General features: G+C 32.8%; 1 protein-coding gene across 26 annotated transcripts in view; it reads left to right on the top strand.

Moving 5' to 3' along the window:
• The window catches only part of Ppfia2 (PPFI scaffold protein A2), a 448,465-nt gene that overhangs the window by 302,972 nt on the left and 121,279 nt on the right, over positions 1 to 24,214 (top strand). For all 26 annotated transcript variants that reach the window (XM_076853182.1, XM_076853164.1, XM_076853162.1 and 23 more), the window contains one exon: positions 13,801 to 13,917. In XM_076853182.1, coding sequence (XP_076709297.1) covers positions 13,801 to 13,917 — 117 coding nt within the window. The remainder of the gene's footprint in view (positions 1 to 13,800; positions 13,918 to 24,214) is intronic.

Genomic DNA, 24,214 nt, shown 5'->3' with positions numbered 1-24,214 from the left:
GTGTGTTTACAATACCTTTATTTTATTTATTTATATGTCGTGCTACGGATCAAACTCAGGTCCTCACATGTGTTAGGTGAGCACACTACACTGAGCCACAGCGCCAGCTCCAGGGCAGGTGTCTTTTTGACAGTTCACTTTATTTCCCTTGGATATATAAGCAATAGTGTAATTGCTAGATCATATGGTAGCTTTTGAGAAATTTTTTTTTTGTTTTTGAGAAAATTCCATACTGTTTTCCATAATGGTTTTACTAATTTATATTTCTACTAATAGTCCATAAGAGTTCCTCTTTCTCCATATCATTATTTATTCTTTGTCTTTTGATAACAGCCATTCTAACTGGAGAGAGGTGCTATTTCATTGTGATTTTAATGTGCATTTCCCATTAGTGGTATTAAGTAACTTTGCATATATCTATTGACCATGTGTATGTCTTCTTTTGAGGAATGTATATTCAGATCTTGGTCCATTTTAATTGTATTATTTGGGTGTGAGTATTTTTTTTTTTTTTTGCTGTTTGTTTAAAGTCTCAATATGTTATTCATATTTACCCTTTGTCAGATGTAAAGTTCATACACATTTTCTCTCATTCTATCAATGTCTCTTAAGGTTTTTTTTCCCCCTTTGTGGTAAAGAAGCTTCTTAGAGGATTTTTCAATTTGTCTTTTCTTTTTTCCTTTTTTTTTTTTTTTTTTTGGTACCAGAAATTGAACACAGAGGCATTCAACCACTAAGTCACATCCCAAGCCCTATTTTGTATTTTATTTAGAGACAGGCTCTCACTGAGTTACTTAGTGCCTTGCTAAGTTGCTGAGGCTGGCTTTGAACTCTTTATCCTCCTGTCTCAGCCTCCCAAGCCACTGGGATTACAGGCATGCGCCACTATGCCTGGCTATATATTAATTCTATTTGTCTATTTTTGCTTTTGTTGCATATGTTTTGGAGATCATTTAAAAAACAAAAACCAAAAATGCTATCTATACCAATGTCTTGAAGTAGTTACTCTAGGTTTTCTTTTAGAGGTTTAGTAGTTTCAGATCTAAAATTTTTGTCTTTGACTTAATCACTCTACATATGCTGAGAGATAGGGGTCTAGTTCATTCTTTATTATATGGATTACCAGTTTCCCTAGTGCCATTTATTGAAAATATTGAGCTTTCTCCAATGTTTATTTTTAGATTTCTCTCAAATCATTTGTCTATAGATGTGTGAATTCATTTTTGGATTACCTATTCTCTTCCATTTGTTGGAGTTTATGTCAGTACCATGATAATTGGTTACTGTAGTTTTCTAGTATGTTTTGAGTTCAGGTATAATGATCACTCTTGTTCTTTTTGCTAAATTTTGCTTAAGCCATTCAGAGTGTTTTTGTGTGTGCGTGTGTTTCCATATGATTGACAAGATTTTATGATTTGTTGGGTTTTTTTTTTTTTTTTTGCTTTTTAAAAAAATGGATAAGAGTTACTAGACCAGGCAAATTTATTTCTGTAAAGAACCTACTGGTAAACATTTTAGGCTATAGCTCCACTGTGGAGTAAAAGCAATCATAGGCAATATATAAACAAATGAGTTTGGCTACGTCCTAATAAAAATTTTTTTGTGAACACTAAAAGTTGAATTCCTTATAATTTTTATCAGATAATATTATATTCCTTTCAGTTTTTTAAAAGAATTTTTTTCATCACACCTTTATTCTATTTAATTTATTTTTGTGTGGTACTGAGGATCAAACCCAGGTCCTCACACATGCTAGGCTTGCACTCTACCATTAAGCTATAGCCCCAACCCTCCTTTCAGTTTTTTTGACCATTCAAAAATGTAAAACCATTTATACCTTGCAAACCTAAAATAATAGAAATGAGGAGGACCAAAACATTATCAAATATTCTATTAAAGCATTTAGTTAGGAGTAGTGAGAAATTAATTTGGGCAGGCTCAGGGAAAGTGGCAAGTCTAACCAGTCATTCTATATATAAATTTAATTTGATGCTATAAAATGTATTCTTGCTTGAGCAAAAAATTTAAAAAGTGAAAATTAAAAAAGAAAGAAGCAAACATACTCCAACGGGGGGTTGTAATCCCCACCTAGGACAATTAAGTTTCTCTCTAAATGATTCTGCCATTGTATACTCTTTACTATGGACAATTTCCTTATCCCTTTTCTCTGAATTAACCATAATAATAGAAATTATCTCATATGAGGTTTAAATGAGTAAATACTTAAATGTAAAGAACTTAAAACTCTGCTTGGCCCAGAGAATCTTTCAGTAAAAATGATTGGTAAAATCATTTTTCAGTAGAATGATTGGTAAAATCACCTTTCAGTAAAAATGATGTTTATAATGTCATTTTTATCTTTGTAGACATGACATTGTCTAACCCCTTTCAAAGATGATTAGACTGAAAGCTAGACAGGCAGAGTGTTCTGCTCACAGTAGACTGAATAGGTGGCAATATGCTGGGAAAAGGAAGAGGTTTATCATTCATTGTAAACTCCCTTTTCTTTATTCATAAAAATAAGTGTATAAAGAGCATGTAAATTGTGCCCCTTCCCCTACTGACATTTTGTAATATGAACCCACTTAAAAGTGACATAAAAATGAAATTTCAATGAATACAGATGAATATAACACATAATAATTACCATTAGAACCCAAGAAAATGGATTACTTTAATGAGAATTGTTCAGAATAATGGGTTTAGTATGCTTCCTTTGTTATTCCTAAGGAAGGAACTAAATGGATAAATCCTTTTTATTTCCCTGGCTGGCTATTTTATATGCAAGGATGACTAATGGATATTGTTTCTGCCTTCTACATTTTCTTAAGTACTTTTCAAGCACTTTGAAATGCTTTTCTTTCCCTTAAGACTCTTTCCCTTTCCACAATAGAGAGCTAAAAAGAATAGTTCCAGGACACAGCCTATAATTTTGTCACTTCCTCCCTGACTGGGAAAAACAAAACAAAACAAAAAGAAAAGAGAGTCAAGTATATACTTATGGTTTTAAGCATGCCTGGCTGAGAAGATCAAATCTCATGATGCTGAAAGGGGAATATGAAAATCAATAAGTCCATCGTCAGAGAGATTGACTTTAATGTGACATTTTTAAAGACTCAAATTTTTGTTGATGGAACTATACAGTGTTTGGGCTATTAAACAGAATGCTTATTCTAAAACATCCAAAAATTCCTGACAGCCAATGGTTCACACTTGAATAAACAAAAGATAAATATATGATTAGAATTCTGTAGATTTACATTTTAAATTTAATAACCAGTGTTTGCTCAAAATATTCCAATATTGCCTAGCAAATATAAAAAATGGGAAATTTTACTCATATATTAAGACATTTCATTAAAAAAAATGAACACTTAATGAGACTTTTGAGAAAAGGGACTTGTATTCACAGAACATACGCCCTGCTGTGTGAATTAATCACATATGGACTCATTGGATTATTTCATTTGCTTTTGACTCTTCTCAGCACAACTTGGTCTCCCCATTGTTGCTTTCCTTTTTTATTGAGGTGGGAGGAGAGTTAATTACTGCAATCAGTTGTCCTTTCTGCCTTCAGCTGAAGACCAAGCCAAATCAGCATACTTTGTATTGTGACTTTTAGAGAGTATGAAGAGAAACAGGAATGATTGTGGGGAGTGTGGCTAAAGGAAGATATCATTTTGTACAAAGAAGTACTTTATAATAATTCACAGCTTTAATAAGCTCTGTTGGCTCTTCCTGTTGTGAGACATCAAGTTCACTTTTTTGGTAGGATTCTGCTGCCTTCTCCAGGACAGTGGGAAGCTACCAACAATGTCATCCTCTAGGGTGATAGAGATTGTAGCATATTCCTTCATAAAATTTAAAACTTTCACCTGTGTTAGTGCCAACATTCTCAGCACTCAGCACTGAATTAATGCAGTTGTTCTACCCTGGTGTTTTCCTTCTCAGTGAAATTTGTTCACCTTAATAAACACTGTCCACCCCTCCATACTTCTGCATTTACTTATTTATATTTTGAATTGAGGCTAGCTTTCTTTCAGTGATGAATATAAATTGCCAAGCCTGTGTTTTCCTACTAATGCCACTTTTAGAAAACTATTTAGGACTTTTTTTCTTTCTCTAAATTAATATTTGAACTTCCTATATTAACAGCGTTCTCAATTTATATTATTATTCTACCTTAAACCACTCTTAGCAACTAACTCACTATGGTGGCTGTCCTGGACCTTAATGACATCCAGTAATTCTTCCGGCCAACACAAATTGTTTTGTGTCATCTGTAGCCTTTTGGTTGTCTCTAATGAAAATGCCAATGTTTGATTTTATTCTCATTTTAAATATTAGGAAACTATTTCAATGGTGGAAATAAATGAAAATAATGAGTGAGTATCAGAAAATATGATTCAATAATGACTGAATTAGTGATTAGAAATTTGAACACAGTGGAGATCAATAATTATGTTAAAAATTCAGCTATTATTGAAACTACTATTGTTGAAAGTGGATCTCATGGGCATGCCCTTAAATAAACAAATTTAACGGAACCATAGTTTGAAATTTTATTACTATTAAAACCACAGAATTTTACAGATATTCATTTTAGTTCTTTTTTTAAGATATTTAATATTTAATTTTTTTCATTATTAAAAATTAATCTTGAATTCCATGGTCAAATTATCCTTGTGGTTTTATATAAGCAAAACCAGTTCCAATAAAAATTTGGAAAAAACAAAATTCATGTATTTTCCATGTGCTGCATATCCATCAGAGAGTCATCCAAAACCTTCTAATAACATACATTTAAATTTTACCACTTAGGCAATTCATCTGTATAAGAATTGGGAAGACTTGTCAACCAAAACTAGAGGGTAAGGAAGTTGAAAATAAAGGACTATAGAATGTTCTCATTCATTCAATGAATAATTCTCGACCAAACAACCATACAATGAGGCTTGTTTTCTCCACCTCCAAACTATCTGATCAATCATTAGAATCAATGGATTCATTTATTAAATCATTGATTAATTATCTGTCTTTTTAGTTTTAACTGACAGAAGACAAATTTTCACTAGTCAAACCTCTGATTTTTATCCCAAAGGAATTTATTCATTTACTGAAAAGTGCCATTTCAGAATTTTTCATAATCTGTCCTTGTTTTCTGAAAAACACTTAAAATAAGTGTTATATGCAGTCTGAGCAAACTGCTCAGATACACGAAGTTGCTTTGCACATGGGCTTTAATATGATGTCTATAAATCTTATTTCCAAAAGCAGAACTAGAAAGTGAAATAACTACTGGTTCAGCATCCTTAATTCATCTGAATAAATGTCCCAATATTTATTGTTTCCTAAATAACACATAACAGCACAAATCTGAGTCACTGTGGTTGGAGAGTTAGCTTCAGTGTGAATTGTAAAGCTCTACTATTCTGCTAGTTTCTTTTTTTAGTTTGTTTTTGAGTATTGCAATCTAAATGTAAACTAAGCATGGAATTCAGCTAGAATTAGAATATCTATGTAAAAGCAAATTATATGTTGGTGTGGTGAGATTTCTGTAAGTCTCACTCTTAGAATTGTTAATTGAATCTGGTATAAAAATAGATGAAAAGAATCTTTGTTAATTAGATGTGGATACTTCTTGGAAATTGTTGTAAAATAGGTGAAGGCAAATATGAATTTTAAAACATGAGAATAAGGGTCCCTGTCCAATTAGCACTTGGGAGTTTTTGTGGATGTGATTTGTTTTCAAAAGTAGTTTGGAAAGTTTCCAGATAAGTTGAAATACCTATGCCACATAAAAATTACAAGAAAAATGATAATAAGTAATGTAGATCGTAAGATTTTTATTACTAGAAATAATTGAGAACATCTTCTAACAGTTTTTGAAGATAGCTTCAAATTATTTGCCAAGGTAGGGTAGGTAAATTCCGTAGCTCTCAGACCACATAGCTGTAGTCCTGACCTAGATAAATACTGTGTGGTGTATTCAGTGAATCATTTCATTAATTATCAAAAGGCATTATAGCATAATGGTTAAAAAGCATAATATTTGAAAGAATTCTATTTAAATTAGAAAATTTTCTCTGTTCTATCTTTTAATATATGACCTCAAGTACATTATTTATGTACTCTGTGATAATTTCCTCATCTGTAAAATAAAAATTAAAATACTCAAAATACAACATTATTGGAAATAGTAAATAAGATGATGCATATAAATCACCTCACACCATACAGGGGATATATGTCTAACATGTGACAGCTATCATTATAGCCAGAAGCTCTTAATTAGAAATTTAGCTTCTAAATTCATAATTCCTATCTTCCTTCTTTATCAAACTTCACAGAAATGTCCTATACATTAGAGTCTCTGAATAAAAAAAAAGAAAAATCAAATGAAAATTAAATTAGTTTGCACTGCTTTTCTTTCCCACTTTAAGAATGCTAGTAGAAGAATTTGCTTCTTAGATACTCTTAGAATTCCATTTTTCTATCTAATGCAAATCCATTTTGAGTCTAAATCACATAAACATAATGTATTTTGATGCATCTGATCCCTGTTAAGCTGCAATACACTTGAAAGTATCTTGACAATACTTTGAGACAACATGAAATTGCCTCTTACTTTACATTTACATAATCTCTTGATGACTTTCATTGAACTTCCCTTCTATTATCTTCTGCCACTCCCCTCTATAGTTGCTTTCTGCCTCCATAGTATGTCTTCAACTCTGTCTCCTCACAGTATAGCTATGAATAGCCTACAAGGCTCTATCAGCACTTTTTCTTTTAATTCTCCAGTGAGTTCTTCAATAGCTAGTTGAAGCAGTATCCACATCTAATTAACCTGATGAGCATTTGGAAAGCTTTCAGATTAATATAGCTTCCTATATGGATAACTAATTTTCTCCATGTACAAATCTTGCACAGTTTTCCATCCAAGTTTTCCAACTCCCCATAGATCTTTTTTACTCATGGAGTCTGCAACCATTTGAAAATTCATAAATATTTCTAGAATACCTTCTATTTGTCAGCTTGTGGCCTAAGAATGGACGAATAATAGGTATAATTCCTGATCTCAAAACACTCAGTATCAAAATGGGTAGTGAAAATACTAACATACAATTGGGGTAGAGTTATAATTTTATGTCATGAAGAATTCATGAAGAAGTGAATTCTTACTTCTCTGAGAGGGTGTGGTCCTAGAATCCATTCTAAAGACCTAAAATGAATAAGTGTTCAACAAGGCGAAAGGGCAACCCAAGTGTGCATAAAAACTCATAGCCAAAGTGGTAAATGTGTGACTGACTGAATGAAAGCCTTTCAGTACATCAGAGCATGGAGTATGAGTATGAAGATATATTTAATGCACATCGTATTTGACTAAGTACTTCACAGCACAAATGCACTGTAAGGTAGGTCTTTTTACCCAGCCCCACCTTATAGAAATAGTGAATGAGTTGTAGGTTAAGTAACTTGTACAGGATCACACAACCAGCAAAACTAAAAGGGTCAATACTTATCCTTGGCTTTTCAAGAATATTTAAGGAACATCATGCTTCATGCTTCCTGGAATGACTTCCCAAATAAAATACTTGCACTCAATCATTTATCTCAGGGTTTGTTTTCAAAATATCTTAAACTTAGATTTAAAAGGATAATATAGATGAAAAGTTTATTTAAATAAGCAAATTTATACAATGTATGCATGTTTCTAGCATATTTTAAGAGCTTGATAAATTATTATTATTTCATTATAGTCTTACTACTTTCTTCTTTATCTTTTAGTAAAATGTGATTTTCATGAGAGAAGCACCTTCTCTGCATTTTCCCCAACAGTGTCTGAGCCCATAACAGTAATCAAATTCATTAAATAAATTAATCCATACATCTTAAATCTTTGAGAAATTCTAAAATTTGAGATATAAAAGTTGGTTGTGGTGGTATGAGCCTATGATTTAGGAGGCGTGAGGCAGAAGGGTCACAAATTTGAGGCCAGCCTCAAAAAATTAGTGATATGCTCAGCAACTTAGTGAGACCCTATCACAAAATAAAAAATAAATAAATAAGGATTGGGGATATAGCTTAATGGTAATACACCTCTGGGTTCAATCCCCAGTAGAGAGAGAGAGAGAGAGAGAGAGAGAGAGAGAGATCATATAGTTTCCAAGGTATCAGCTTTCACCAATACCTCAGCTATTTTAGGGAGAACATTTTACATCATTTGAGGGACTCATTGAAACTTTTGTTATGGATTTTAAACATTTATTTTCAACTGTTATTTACATGTTTTGAACCCTCTGCCTGGAAATTTCCTCTTCCAGGTATCCTCATTGGTTGTTCCCTCCTGTTTTCAAATCCATACTCAGAAATCACTTCATTTCTAATTAAATTATATTAAATTAAATTATATTAATTAAATTATACTTCCCAGTGTCTTTCCCTTGTTTTAATTATTATCCTTTAAAATGCACTCTACTTATTTTTGTTTATATTTTTTTCTCCTACAACAAGAATGAAATTTCCATTAGGACAAGAATTTTTTCCCTTTTCTTCTCATTGTTTCTCTAATGCCTAGTAAGTCATCAGTGTTCAACAGCTGTATGAGAAAGGAACTGATCTATCCAGATGTCAAAGAAAATAGTAATTCAAAGGCAAAGAGATAGGAGATTCTGGCATAAGAGCTAGAAGTATCACAAATATAATCTAGGAGAAAAATAAATGAGGGTTCAGAAATTTTCCAGATGGAAAGACTGGTCACCAAGACCATCTGTAGTCTATTATATGGAGTTAGAAATTGATAACAGCCAAAAACAACCTGATAGAGACAATGACAAGAAGGAAACTTGGAAAACTATCTCACAAATACACGGATTTTTGGACTGCCCAGAAGTAATGGGTCAGGTGTCAGAAGCTTGATAAGCAACGAAGAAACACAAATAAGGATCAGGACAAAGCAAAAAGCCAGAAAGAAAGAAGCACAGAGATACCAAGTTTAAGTTTGAACACTTTAGCTTTGCTAGTCCATCAGTCCTCCATCATCTCTCAGATATCTATATACATATATAGATTTGTTTTCCCTTGGTAACCTAGAGTATTATGAATACAAAGTACTAGGAATACAATAATCCTGTGCTCTACTATCCACTCAAAATATCTTCTGCCTTCTGCTATTATCTCCCGGTGAATTATTAAGATATTCTGCATTTACATATTTCATATTATTTGTTGCTTTAAATGTTCTCTAATGCATTTGCAAGGACATTGTTTATTGCAAGTGAAAGAAAAGACATTCTAAATTAATATTGGTATACTATAGGTATTCTGGTTTCATATTATTAATGCCATAGGTAGAGGGGAATTAAGAATGGCTAGAATAGGAGCCAAAATAATTATTCAGGGATCCATCTCTTTTACACCTATTTTATCCATATATAGGAACTGATGAAAACAGCATCTCAGTCATATTCTACCAGCTAATCTTCCGTACTAGATAGGGAGAATCCCCTTTCCCCAATCCCAATTCAACCAGAAGCATTTGAAGAACTCCAGTTGTCCTAGCTTGGATCATGTGCCCACCTATTTTTCATGAGCCATTGACTCCTTGATTGAAAATCTTGCTGAGATTAAAATAGAAAAGGAAATTTCTCCAATATATAAGCTATTGTTACTAAGAAAAAATGTGAAGGGATGTTGGGTTAAAAGACACTTGACTAATGCTGGCTCATCAGTTAAAGTGATTTTAGAAACTTTCTCTTGAACAGAGTTCCATAAGCCACGAGTGTATTAACACCCCCAAAAATGCACACAAAACTTTGCTTATATGTGAATCTATCTAGGGAAGGGTCCAACCTTTGATTACCAAGGGTTCCAGGGTGAGAAGATATCTGTTCTTGAAAAAGACAGTGAGGATGCAGACCTACTTCATTATTCTAGTCAGGTTGTATGGGCTTTCTTCTCCAGTTCTTATTAGCTTCCCTTGATTTAATACAACATTAATGCAAATGCAGAACCTTGTGAGTCACTGTTATAATGTAGAAAGTTCAAATCTATAGAGTTAACTTTTATTTCATTCCTACTTATTTCTTGTCAGTCCATTTGTGCTGATATAACAAAATGTCTGAGACTGGGTAATGTATAAACTGTAGAAACTTGCTTCTCACAATACTGGATTTCAGGAAGCCCAAGAGTAAAGGTATAGCAAGTTCAGTATCTGGTGATGGTCCAGTCTATTTTCAAGATGGAACCTTGAAAGTTATGTCCTCACATAGTAAAACGGGATAGAAAAGGCAAATTAGTCTAGCTATTTCCCTCAACCCATTTTATAAAGGATATCAATCCTATTTAGAAAGTCAGAGTTCTCATGACTTAATCTCCTCCTGAAGTCCTCACCTCTTAATACTATCACATTGCATCTGGAGTGTCAACATATTTGAGATGATACACACATTCAAACTGTAGCAATTCTCTTCATTTATTTAACTTTATGTTAGTTTAATCATCTTTAAAAATATGAATAGTACTTCTTTCTCAGATAAAGGTAGTTTAGTGCTTATACATAGTGGATTTTGAGTGCTTTTTGATAATTATGGGAAAACTGTGTAATGGGGCTTATGTAGAAGTGGTTCCTCTCACTTGCATTTCATCCTATTGAAGGAGACCATGTTGTTTAGCAGTAAGGATGCAGACCGACTTCAGTATTCTAGTCAGGTTGTGTGGGCCCTCCGTCTGATAGCTTTCCCTGTCAGTGAGAGCTGTGTTGAGACCATTATCCACTTTTTATTCTGTTTGCAGTTCCCAATTGACTTTTCAGCCTTCTCCTGTGTCCACTTCTCCTGGAAGAATTTTCTCAAGAGGCCTGTACTACCTCTAACACCAGTGATTTGGAGGTGACCAGTGACCTTCTCACTCTTAGAACATGTTGAAGAGATGGCTCAACCCCCAAAGTTAAATTACTAGGAGAGAATCCCTCACTTCCCCCAGAGTAAAAAGGATAATCAGCTAGTAACAATTAAATGCTGAAGCTCTGCTTTCATAACTACTCAGAATAATTTGTTATTGGAGAAAACAGAGCAGGATAGAATCATATTAGAGTGATAGAGGACACAGAACAGAGTACCTTGTTCTCTTGTTTCAAAAGATTATTTTTTTTAACTTGACTTATTTTAAAAAGTTTGCATGTTAGTGTCTGAAAACTATGTCTTTCTTGGAATTAACTGACATACACACACACACACACACACACACACACACACACACATGCACACATACACTTGGGAACAATTTAATTAAGTTTATCATTTTTTAACAGTGACATAATCATGCTTGTGCATGGTATTTTCTCAATGAATTTAATGTTTTCATGTTTTTTAAATAGGGGTATTAATTCATCTTTTCAATAATTCAGCAAAATTTTATAGATGGCTTGCCTTTTCTGTTTTCCTTTTAGGATCTAGAATATAGTTAGAATTTATCAAATTAGTTATAATTTATCTAATTTCCATATTAGACAAATGGAAATTCATCAGTTAACTGAAAGTTAAATTTGGTGTATGAATGTTTTATAAAATGGTCTTGCTTTATTTCTAAGTAGATTAAATACTAGAAGAAAATGCATAGAATTTTTTAATGTACTGATACTTTTGTCTTAACATATCTATTAAGCCATGGATGTTATCTTGTAGAATGTTGTCACATAATAGTTACATTTTTAAAAAATTCATCAAAACATTTCACTGTATCAATAGTAATATATTTTGTACAACAGGCAATATGTTAAAGTCACATAAAATGCTTTTATCAGAAGCTTTTTCATTACTCTTGTTTTTCCTTTGATGTAACCCATTTCCATGTTACCCAATATAAAAGGAATGTCTGAAGTTTCTCATGCACTCAACATCTTTTTCTGTTGTTACTCAATGAATTAATTAGATTTACATTTGTTATTTTCATTGCCATTCATTAATCCAGTCAATATATTTTATTGAATAGTCTGCATATAATAAGGTGGCTGTTTCATATGAAAATTTTATTTTCAGTAAGTTATGCCTTTGAAAATGAGTTAACCATATGATATTATAGGACTTCTGCAAGCTGCATAAACAAGCAAAGTGAAACAAATAAAGGAATAAAATATTTCATTTTAATAAATGCTACAGACTCATATAAAATAAACAGGAATGTATTGTGAGAAGTGTTATCTGACGAGGAGCATTGTCTCTGAGGGGAGTTATTTCAGCTGAGTTTTGAACACTGGGATATTGTCAGCTCTGACAGAAAAAGTGGCTCAGGTAAAAAGACAAAGGAATTCCTCAGTTCCAGGGAAGATAGTTCCAGGTATGTTTCAGGAATAAAAAGAGGCTAGTGTTCCCAAATCAAAGGGATCATATAAGATAGTATAGAACTTGTAATTAGTTTAAATATAAGATAAATAAGTTGGGAAAACATTGTAGATTTTTAGGAAGCTGAAAGGTAGTACAATTTAACTTCCAGATAAGGATGCACTTGGTGGCTTTGTGGATAACAGGCTGTAGATTTGCAAGAATGAGAGTGAAGGAACCAATTATTTGGTGATTGCAGTGCTACAAGAAAGAGAACATTCACATAGCTATTCTTGGTTATGTGATGATCTGTCCTGATGAAATGACAGGCCATGTGTTCAGATGCCAGGAGTCATATGTAAGATCACTTGACCTCAGAGGCACATTTTGGCAGATTTAGGTACTAAAGTATTGACTGACAGCAACACCACAAATACCCAACCTCTTGATGTCCTTAACATTATTTAGTAATTATTTATGTGTGTGATACATTGGTCTCATCATTTCAAATATTATATCAATTTTATATGTTTTGATACCTATTGTGGATTATATCAATATCATTTATTGTATTTGAAATACCACAAATTGATCTAGCTTAGATCAAATACCATTTTTTGAGTTGATAAAATAATAACATTTGTTGTTAAATAAATTATGACATTAACATAAAGAAAAATATTTTGAAATTATGTGTCTACATAAAAATTTATTTTAAAATACAATCTTAAAAAGGTCAGAATACTGTACTTCACCGTGTATATTGCTAATCTCTTGTATACTACAACTACTTGACAACCTATTTCTTAGTTGAAATAATCATGTCTATAAAATTGAGCTGGAAATTGCAAAAATTAATTGCTTCTGAAATATTTTTGCAGAATAAGAAAACTTGATGAGATGAGAAATGCTGAGTTAATGGACACTAAAATATAGTTGAGACAAATTTAATTCTAAATGCTCATGATAGTGTTACAAAATTATTTAAATACAGCTTCTGTATTTGCTTATTTTTAAATTGAAAATGTGCTACCACTGCAGGATAAAAAATTATGACCATAATTAAACTTCAACCTTCAATCTTTTCATTTATGTTTCTTACATACTTTGAAAGTAAAGACAATAAGACTTTCTATGACATCTCACAAATTAATTTCAAAAGTAATTTCAGAATCAACTACACATGGGTCAGATCAACATCTTCCTTTAGATATGCTTCCAACTAGGTAAATTTTTTGATTAGAAAGTTTTTCTTACATAAATTTCACAAAGCTTTAACCTTTTCTTAGGAGAGGTTTATGAATTCTCATTATTTAAAACATTGGTCTAAATTTTTTTAAATATTTTTGAAATAAAATGAGTAAAATTTAATGTTTACTTTTTGACCATTTATTAGTATTCATTAGTTATTAACCACAAACAATTCAATTTTTTTAGTCTGTTTAAGTTTTAAAGGAATAATGTTTTTATTTTGCAGATTGTTGCCTTGCGGGAGCAAAATGTTCATATACAAAGAAAAATGGCATCAAGTGAGGGATCCACAGAGTCAGAGCATCTTGAGGGGATGGAACCCGGCCAAAAAGTCCACGAAAAGGTCTGACACATGAGACATACTCTTCCATGATAATTTTTACTTGCTATATATAATTTGACAGGGATTTAGGGTATAAAAACCATGTCAAGAACATCCTTTAATTTTGATTTTTTTTTTTGTTCAAAGGTTTATGGGGATTTCCCACCTCACGTATTATTAGTTTGATTATTTTTAAAATAATACATATGTGTAAGTATTGTCTGTACTTATGAATATACATATTTAAATTTTTCTTTACTTACTCTTAATTTGATTCTTTTCAAAATAATTCAAGTATACAATTGAATTTATATATAATAAATATATAAAATATACAATTATTTTATTTTATTTTTATTTTTTGTAATACTGGGGATTGGATCAGGGGCACTGTACCACAGAGCTATATCTCCAGTGCTTTTTCTCCTTTATTTTGAAGCAGGGACCTGCTAAGTTGCTCAGAATAGCCTTGAACTTGCAATCTTCTTGCTTCAGCTTCTCAGGTAGCCTGGATTGTAGACATGCACCAAGGTATACTGCTATAAAGTATACAATCTAAAGTGTGTGTGTGTGTGTGTGTGGGTATTTATACACATGCACACATATATATGAAAATTTTATATATATATATATATATATATATATATATATATATATATGTATATATATATTCAGAACTATTTAAAATGCAATAGCAGTGGCTGAATTATCAAGTATTTTAAGTACTATTATGTATAATTGGTGAATAATCTATTGTTTATCACTGCAAAAACTTTTTGGTAACCTCTTATTTGACTTGGTATTTTCCTTGTTTTGTTCTGGAAGAACAAACAAGGCTACTAGCAAAAGACCTTTTCTGTGCTAAATTTGTTTCCAATGTAAGAAGAAGGAGGTAAATCACTGGTAGGTCTGGAATTAGATGAAAATTCCTCATAAATTTGCATATCAGATGTTTGGAACTCATAAGACTCTCCAAAAAGTATTTGCCTGTGACAAGCTATTACTCTGGATGTCAAGTTCCCTTAATCATTAAGCCTACATGAGTCAGGTAGCTAAATTGGTATAATTGTGACCATCAAGAGATTCTAAAACCTAGAGATTAAGAAAAAAAGTGACTGGAAAACAAAGCAAGCGGCATTTGGTTTCTTATCAAAAACTAAATTGGACATTTCCTTACTTGTGCTTTTGAAACAAATGGAAGAGCTTCTTGTGTTTCCTCCTTCAAGTACAAGTACAAGAGAAACTGAGTAAACTACACTAATTTCCACAGATGGGCTTCAATTATGGTGGCTGAGAAATAAACAGATTCTCATTGAAGACTTCACTCTTTTGGCCTTTATCCATGAGTTTTATAGAAATCCAAGCTAAGTGTTAAATATTAACTGCAACTGTAGAGTCAGATTTTATAAGCTATGTCTGAGATTAGAAAAAAAAAAGTATCTTTCTTTTCTTCAGTTACATAAACTAATATTAGTTCAATCAACATGTTAGCAAGACAGACAAAACATTTGCACTTAGAACAACATTTAGGAAAACCATCATGAACATTTCCATTGCTGTTTTGCTTAAATTATGTCATCAGTAATTGACTGTTGTTGCTCTCCTCAGATAATTAGAGAATCCCATTGATTTGGATATGATATGGGCTTCAGGTTTTAGCCTTTTTCATAGACATTTACAACATATTGTTTTCTAAAACACTCTGTGCAACTCCAGTTCATAATTGAAAAAGAGTCTTTCTTAAGTGTAAAGAACTTGAGATCTTGTCTATCCACTAATAAACTACTTGATCCCTAAGCATTCTTGTAGGACTCCTACAGATAAGGAGAAAGGAAAGCTCATTTAAAATTTTCAGATATTGTTGTGTTGCAGTCTACAATAGATAGCATATAGGATGCTACATGCCATACATGGGTACAGTAAGCCATATCATCTACTGGGGTGTGAGTACACTCTATAGTGTTGAAAATATTTTCTCATGATGCATGACTCAGAACATGTCATCATCTTGCAGTTACACATGGCTATGCTGTTTTTCAAGGTACATCCCTAATGTATCCACGCATTACAGAACGCAAGATTATTTCTATCAGATTAGTTTTATGGTTCTATTTACAGAATTAGGACCAGCATTTCTGTATACTTTGTTTTCATCTTTTTGGGACTTCATATGTACAAGTGATGCATGAAAGATGCTGAGTCATTGGTGACCTAAAGCATTTGTCTGTAACTTTTTTTGCATTCCAATTCTTGATGAAGGCATTTCAACCAACAAAGAAGAGAAATTCTGGACCACTGCTCATACACTCATTCTTTATGTGGATATAACTAAAGTTTTTAAACATTGTGATGATTGATATTCATCTTTTTATGTTCCCTTATTGCAGTATGATTTCCAGGTTTTTGGAAATAATGGTATACTCTTATTAATACCATGCTCATATCCCTCAGTATAATCTAAAATTATATACAAGATAACTGTGAAATATTTATTCTAACTAAAAGATAACTACATTTCAATTCATATTATTCCTGTGATTAATTTTTCAGGATGATTCATTTTGTATCACATTTCTTAACCTGACATTATAATTTAAAGGTTTCACCTAATATTTTATTGAGAACATTTTAAAGGTACAGTTAAACAGAGGAAAATAAGTTATTATTTAGGTGAGTGTCTATATAATAAAGCTTATCAGTATAGGATAACTCTAGTGTTAATGTGCAAATTGCAAAGCTGGTGTTCAGGAGGGAAATGCAAAACTATTGTTAGATATATGGAACTTTCAGAATGTGACCAATCCTAGTCACAAGGATTACCCTTTTTTAAGGCAATAAAATTACTTAAATTACATAGGGTAAGTTGTTAGCCAACAAGAGATTGTTTTTTATCAGTGGCTTGAGAACTCTGTTGACAAAATAGTTGACAAAAATAGTCTCATAAAAACACCCTCTGAAATAGCTCTTATTACTCATGAAAAGACCTATCATTATTAATACTTTTAAAATAAAAATAATAAGCTTAACTGAAACTGTAGGAGTTTAAATTATTTTTGCATGACCTTAAACTTCTTTGTTTTAGAAGAATATAAATAGTAATAAAACAATGAAAATTTTCGAAGCACAGAATTTTACCTTATTCAGAACTGGGCTCAATAATCTTTTTTCTGTTGTTTTCTGAAGGGAGTTAATTTGAAAATTTTCAAAATAAACATATTGCTCTTGTAAAAGAGATAATAATGCTCACCCTCACAATTCTGTACTTCCAATTTTATACCTCAGCTGCAAATATTTGCTAAGTGATATGGATCAATAGAATATTAGACAATGGTAGAGATTCAGAAGACATAGCACCTGTAATAAATTTGGTAAGAATCTACATTGACACATAAAGATGCCTGAAGGGTTATTACAAAATATGAGAAATGTGATATCAAAAACTGTAATAGAGTTTAGAAGAAATATTACAAGATATTAGAGGTTAAGATAAAAGCATAAGGAGTCAGCCATATGAAAAAGTTTTAGGATTTTTTTTTAACTTTATTTTTATTTTATTTTTATGTGGTGCTGAGGATCAAACCCAGCACCTAGCATGAGCTAGCCGAGCACTCTACCATTGAGCTACAGCCTCAGCCCCAGCTTCAGGAGTTTTTAAAGCAAAGAAAACACTGATGCAGGTGAACTAAGACTGGAAATGTACTTTGTTGTTCTCTGGGAAAGAAGAATGTCAGGGTGACTGGAATCTAGTGGTCAAGGTAGAGAACAGCTGGAGACTGGACACAACAGAAAATACCAGATCATTTAAATTCTTGTGAGTTCTGGTAAGGAGTCCAATTTTATTCAGTGCACAATGGAAAGACATGGAAGTATTTTAGGCAAGGAATTATATATATTAATCATATATTGTTTTTTAAAAAAATCATTACTCTACATTTTTGTATACATTTATTTTTTTTGCATATCTATAGGTAAATGTTTTCCCTTAATTTTTCAGATAATGAAACAGAGAGGAAATGGCTTGTCTGGAGCAAATTATCTCACCTCCAGATGATATCATACTCTCACACTCCTTCACTTCAGGAAATGTATACTTTCATAATTACACATATTCTTTTGTTTTCTAGAGTTGATTGTTTTATTCTGTTAAAGAATATATCTTAATAAATAAATTATTTTATTACTTTCCCTCACAACTTCTAAGTAGTTTTTACTCTGAATAGACCCTCTAAGGAAATGTCATTTAAAATACTTGACCATCGTGAGTGTGGCTCTTAAACCTGGACAAGAGGAGCCCATGATTTACGGCCACAATTTAGTGAGCCTTGCTCTGGCCATCTATGTCCTTCTGTACAGAATGAGTAGTGCATGGGACCAAGGGAAACTTCACAACTATGAACTACCCTCTACCCCTTCCTCACTGTGTGCCAGGTACCTGGAAGCCCAGAATCCTTGATCAAACAGATCTTAGATTACCTCTAAGGTCCTTGTGGGCTTCTTCCAAAGAGCCACTTCAGTGGTCTGCGTGCTTCCCAGTGCATCACCCCCTAGATCGAAAGTGTTCCAAGCAGTTCCAATTGCTGGGGTTACTGCAGATTTGAAAGCACTGGCTGAAGCATTGACCCTGTAATGGGGCAAAACTGATGAGTACTCTGGAAGTAACTGAGGCTAGGAAGAGAGTAGCAGAAGGTTACAGTGCAGGAGCTATATTTGGGTGACAAAGTTTTGTGTGGAATTTCATAGAGTTGAGAAGTATTTATTAAAATCTGGTTTAACAGTCAAATTAAATGTGTGTCGTCAAGAAAGATAATAGCATATATCTATATTTGATTGATTGTTAGCTCGAATTATAATTGTTAGATATTTAGATTAACCCATGTGAACCTCTTTGTTCTTTTGCCCTCAGCTTTAAAATCACTAGGGACCCACCTGTCTGCTACCCAGCATAAGAAATAAAATTTAATTTCAGTTCTTTACCATACATGAATTTATTTAATGTGTCAATATGTACCTATACATTTGTGATTATGTATATGTAAAACTGTAACAGAATTTTCATAAAATCATTACACTTAGGTATATGTAATGCATTTTTATAGTTCTTATATGTTAGTTACTAAGGGACTATTTTGGTTCTTCACAAAACTAACAGTGGAGAAGGCTGTTGATGTTCCAGTGACTGAATTATACATGCAACATAGGTTTAGCATGTCGCATGAGGGCTTCCCAAGCTGGTTGACCTCTTCTCACTTTTCAGGCCACTCTACTTTATCATTCCTGCTTCGAACTTAAATATTCTGAAAGAACCAAACTGAATCTTCCCTTTTTAAGAAATGTTTGGTTGTCATATGACAGTCATATATGTTTATGGAGTAGAGTGTGATGTTTCAATACACAGATACATTGTGTAATGATCAAACCAGGATGATTAGCATACCCAGTACCTTAAACATTTATCATTTCTTTATAGTGACAACATTCAAAATCCTCTCTTCTACCTATTATATATGTCCTCTCTTCTATCTATTATACTTTGCTTACTACAATCACCTTACTGTGCAATGAAACACCAGAACTTATTCCCTCTAACTATAACATTGTGCTAATTGACCAATATCCCCTCTCCCCTCTCCCCTTCTCTCCCCAGTCTCTATCAACTACCTTTCTACTCTCAACTTCTATACTGAAACTTTTTCATATTTTATATGTGTGCTAGCCATTATTATATATATTCCTTACTACATGTCGGCTACTGCCACCAAAACTGAGCCTCGTCAGCAGTAGCTCATTTTATGCACTATTGTTTCTCTCTTATAGAGGTAATTACCATTTGGATTTTTTTACATCTGGGTAGCACTACTTTTCTGTTCACAGATCCCCTATATTTCATTTTAACTCCTAATAATACACATATAAAAAAACAACATATGTTTCTCTTTGATTCTTCAATTAAAATTTCAACAATGAAACCAACAGGAGAATGGGTTTATGAATTTGTCATCTTGGAAAGACAAGGTACAGTCCTAGATACATAGACTGAATTAGCCCTGGAGGCCTTATGATGGCTTCACAAAAACATCAAGAAGAGTCAAGATTAGGCCATCCTGTGACTCATCCTTATGTAATTTAATTTTTAATGTTGTCAAGCTTCAAGAGGAGAACTTTGTATGCAAAATTGCCAGAGATGGCCTTACTCTGCAGGATAGCAGCTTATGGCAGAATAAAGATTCTGCAGGGTATCCCTGGCTGGCTCTGGCCCTTTGAAGACTGGCAAATTATTCTTCCAACCTGTCTGGAAACTTCATTAACAAAGGAGCAAAAGCAAATAAGAACAAGATAAATGACTTTAATAAAGACCCCTATAGCTTTCTAAAAGTACTTTTATATATGATATTTTATTTGACTCTTATAATGCTTATAGAGCAAATATTACTGGCTTAAAATTATATAACTGTGAACAGAGAGATCTGAGATGAATAAGTGTATAGTTATTAAAATTTACCTATGGGTTTAAAAAGACAGCATATAAACTCGTTGATTTCATGGATTTCAAAATAGAAGAGTATTTGCTTAAAACAAAGTCTTAAACTTGTTCCTGTGTCTAAGAGGCTAAAAGTGCTCATTTGATGATGAGATTTAAAGTTATTTTCAAAAGTGAATGTTGGACAAAGAAAAATTTGCTATACTATTCGGATATCTTGTGTTACCATTTGTCCAAGTGTGTTTCTCTAGCAATTCTTACATTTCTTTCCTTGTCATCAAATTTTCCTCTTTACCTATTCAATATAATTTACAAAATTCTTCTGACTTGATTTTTATAAAAAGGTCTCTTAGTCCCATGTCCCCTACCAGCATTTGTTGTGTTTTCTGTTATCTTTGCAGCAATGCTCTGTCAAAAAGCTTGTCTACCCACTGTCTCCAATTGCTTTCTTTCCATTCTTTTGTAAAGTAATTCTGACGGTCTTTGCCCTACCACTTCATAGAAACTAAATGGCCAGTTATAGTCATCACTAAATAGTCAGTTGTCAACCTGAGCCACGTCAGGAATAAAACAAACATATGAACTCTTATGGAGCTTATTGTTTAACTGTATGGAACACAGTAAATTACAGACATTATAAATAAATTATATACTAAATTTTTTTTTAGATTATGTTATGACATTTAAACAAAAACTTAATGAAAGTGATGATGTTAGCTATGCAGATATTGGGAAGAAGGCACGAGCATGTCCAAAGTCAAGAGAATGTTAGTGTGGTTGGGGTGGAGCTAGTGATGAAGTCAGAAAAAACAGAACACCAGAGCGTGTACAGCTTTGTGTAAATGTGAAGCATGTGTTGGGTTTTTGAACAGCTGATTGACATGTTCAGATGTGTGTTGTAGCTGATATCTCCACAGCATCTGACATGGCTGATCACTCTTTCCTCCCTGATACACTTTATTTACTTGCATTCCAGGAAACCACACTGTCTTTATCTTACCTACCAGTAGCTTTGTCTGTCTCCTTTCTTGGGTCATCCTCTTCTTCCCTGACTTCTTAATGTTGGAGTGTCCCAGGCCTCAGTCCTTTTCATCTTCTCTATTTACACTGTCTCAGAAATTTCATTCAGTTTCACACAATTAAATACAATTCATCTGATAAACGATTATGAATCTTTACCCAATACCAGTTAGACTCAAGAAGTCTACTGCACCACATGTTGAACATACTCACTTGTACATCTAAAAGACACTGTGTATTTAAAGTGTCAAAAACTTGTTTATATCCCTCCAAAACCTGCTTCATCTCCTTCATTTCAGGTTTTGGAAACTTTACCTTTCCAAATATTCTGACTATCTCTCACAGTCCACATCAAAATATAAAGAAATTCTATTTGCTTTACTTTCAGAATATATCCAGAATCTGACCATTTTCCTTTAATTACTATAGTCTGAACCTCTATCATCTATCATCTGGATTATTGTAATCCCTCTTATCAGGTCCCTCTACATCTCTCATGGCTCCTCCGAGATCTATTTTCAACATGGTTTGAATCCGAGTGATGTTTTAAGACATCTGAACATATATCTGAACACATCAATCAGCTGTTCAAAAACTCAACACATGCTTCACATTTACCCAAAGCTATACATGCTCTGGCGTTCTGTGTTTTCTGACTTCATCACCAGCTCCACTCAGTCACACTGACATCCTGTTGACTTTGGAAGTACTCGTGCCTTGTTCCAGATATATGCATGGCTAATGTTCTCACTTTGATTAAGTTTTTGTTTAAATGTCATAATGTACTCTAAAAAAATTTAGTTTATGATTTACTTATAGTATCTGTAATTTACTTAATTTACTATCTTCCATACAGTTAAACAATAAGCTCAGTAAGAGTTAATATATTTGTTTTATTCCTGATGTGGCTCAGGTCTTCAGAATAGTTCCTGAAACATGATAAGCACTTAATAAATACATTTAATGAATGAATAGTATATTGCATTGTTTCAGCTAGTGAAACTTTATAAATCATGATTCTTAGAGCTTAATTGTAATTCTTAGAGCTTCTCAAATTTCATTTTTAAACCCTGTTGACATTTTGATTGGAATTTCTTAAATTAGGCGAGTAATTTGTAGAGAAAAATCACTTCTGTGGCCTACTGTTTTAATATTCAGGTATAAGGCTTATGACTCAATTTATGTCATGCTTTATATTTTTCAATAAAATTGATTAAATCTTCCTTTTGGGGTCTTTCAGATTTTTATATTTATTACTTGGCATTATAGTTTATAGTTGCTATTATCTTTTTCTGCTATTTTCCTAATAAGTTAATATTGGCGTATAAATATGCTACAGATTTTTAAAAGTTGACATGGCATCCACCAAACTTTCTTACCTATTAGTTCTAAGAGGTTGCTGGGCTCTTTGCTTTTCTAATAGTTAGGAAAATAAAAAATGGTTTTATTCTCCTTTCTCTTCTTTGCCTGTTTTCACTTCTTTATTTCTTTTACGTTGGATAAGATTTTAATGCAATGTTGAGTTGAATGGATCAGAATGGCATGTTGACTTTACAAAGCCAGCTTCATATAGTCAAGCTTAATAAAGCTTCAAACAATGTAGACTTTAATGATGATGCTGCTGAAGTTCTATCATGAATTGTATTGCTTATCATAGTAGCTGGTAGACAAGTTTTATCAGATGTAGAATTTCTCTTCCATTGCAAGTTTGTTAAGTTATTTTCAGAATAAGATTCACACATCTCTTAAAAGTAGCTGATTTCATTGACAGATATTCTGGTAGTAAACTATTTTTCTTTTTCTAAAGATAAGAAATTTAATTTTTACATTTTCACCATATGTATGTAAATTTCTCCAAAGAAAAAACTTTCAAGTAGAAAAAAGATAAAACTCTTCAGTGCATGATTCATATTTATTATTATATCTATGACTAATACTTTACATATATAATTTTTATGACCTGATTAGAATACAGATAGGTTGAACTTTCTTGAGACTAGCTAAAGTACAAGAGCCCAACTGATCCGAATGACTATAAACCTGGTAGTACTTTATTGGGGCCACTCATCCTGAGATGGGTCCACTTATCCGAGAATACTGAAAACTTAAAACAGTTCAAAGAATCTAGTCCTTCTTCTAAATAATTCACAAAAAGAGAACTGGGAAATCTGATTAAGAAGTCAAGTGAGCAATCATTTTCTTAAATCTTACATCCTCAAAGTGCTGCTCTTGAAAGCAGGTGTTCCTTCCAAATTAAATGCTGTCCATGCACCAATGCAATAACTAATTCACTGACATACAGGCCAAATGAAACCATCTCATGCCAGTCTCTGGCCTGGTTCTAAAGTTCCAGCAACAGTCATGACAACTCCTGCAACAGTATTCTTCAGGAATAATATTCCCGTCCTCCAAATTATACACTCTAAAGTTCAAGTTCAAACTTATGTTTCCAAACTCCATCAGGATGATTAGCCAGAAAGGTCTTCTAGATCCCACCACACAACAGGCTGGGACCACCCCAAACTGGAATGTCAGGCGCAAGTCCCAGTTTATAACCTCTACCTCTCTCTTGGTATGTTTTCTTGTGAACTCTCAGATCTACCTGTGATCTAGTCAATGCTTTAGTCTATCAGAGAGTAACTATAAACTTCAAAATTGAAATGGGAACATTCTTGTTTTTCCCATTGCCTTGAAGTTTCCTGATAATTATGCCAAATAACTTCCTCCTCCCCTCTCTCAGAATCACCCAGGCCCTAGGTTTGCAGGAATTGTGATTAGATGATCTATATGATATATAACAGACTGAAGGAATCAATTGAG

This window comes from Callospermophilus lateralis, chromosome 4, assembly GCF_048772815.1.
Source record: "Callospermophilus lateralis isolate mCalLat2 chromosome 4, mCalLat2.hap1, whole genome shotgun sequence".
Taxonomy (NCBI): Eukaryota; Metazoa; Chordata; class Mammalia; order Rodentia; family Sciuridae; genus Callospermophilus; species Callospermophilus lateralis.
This window is presented reverse-complemented; position numbering and strand designations above follow the sequence as displayed.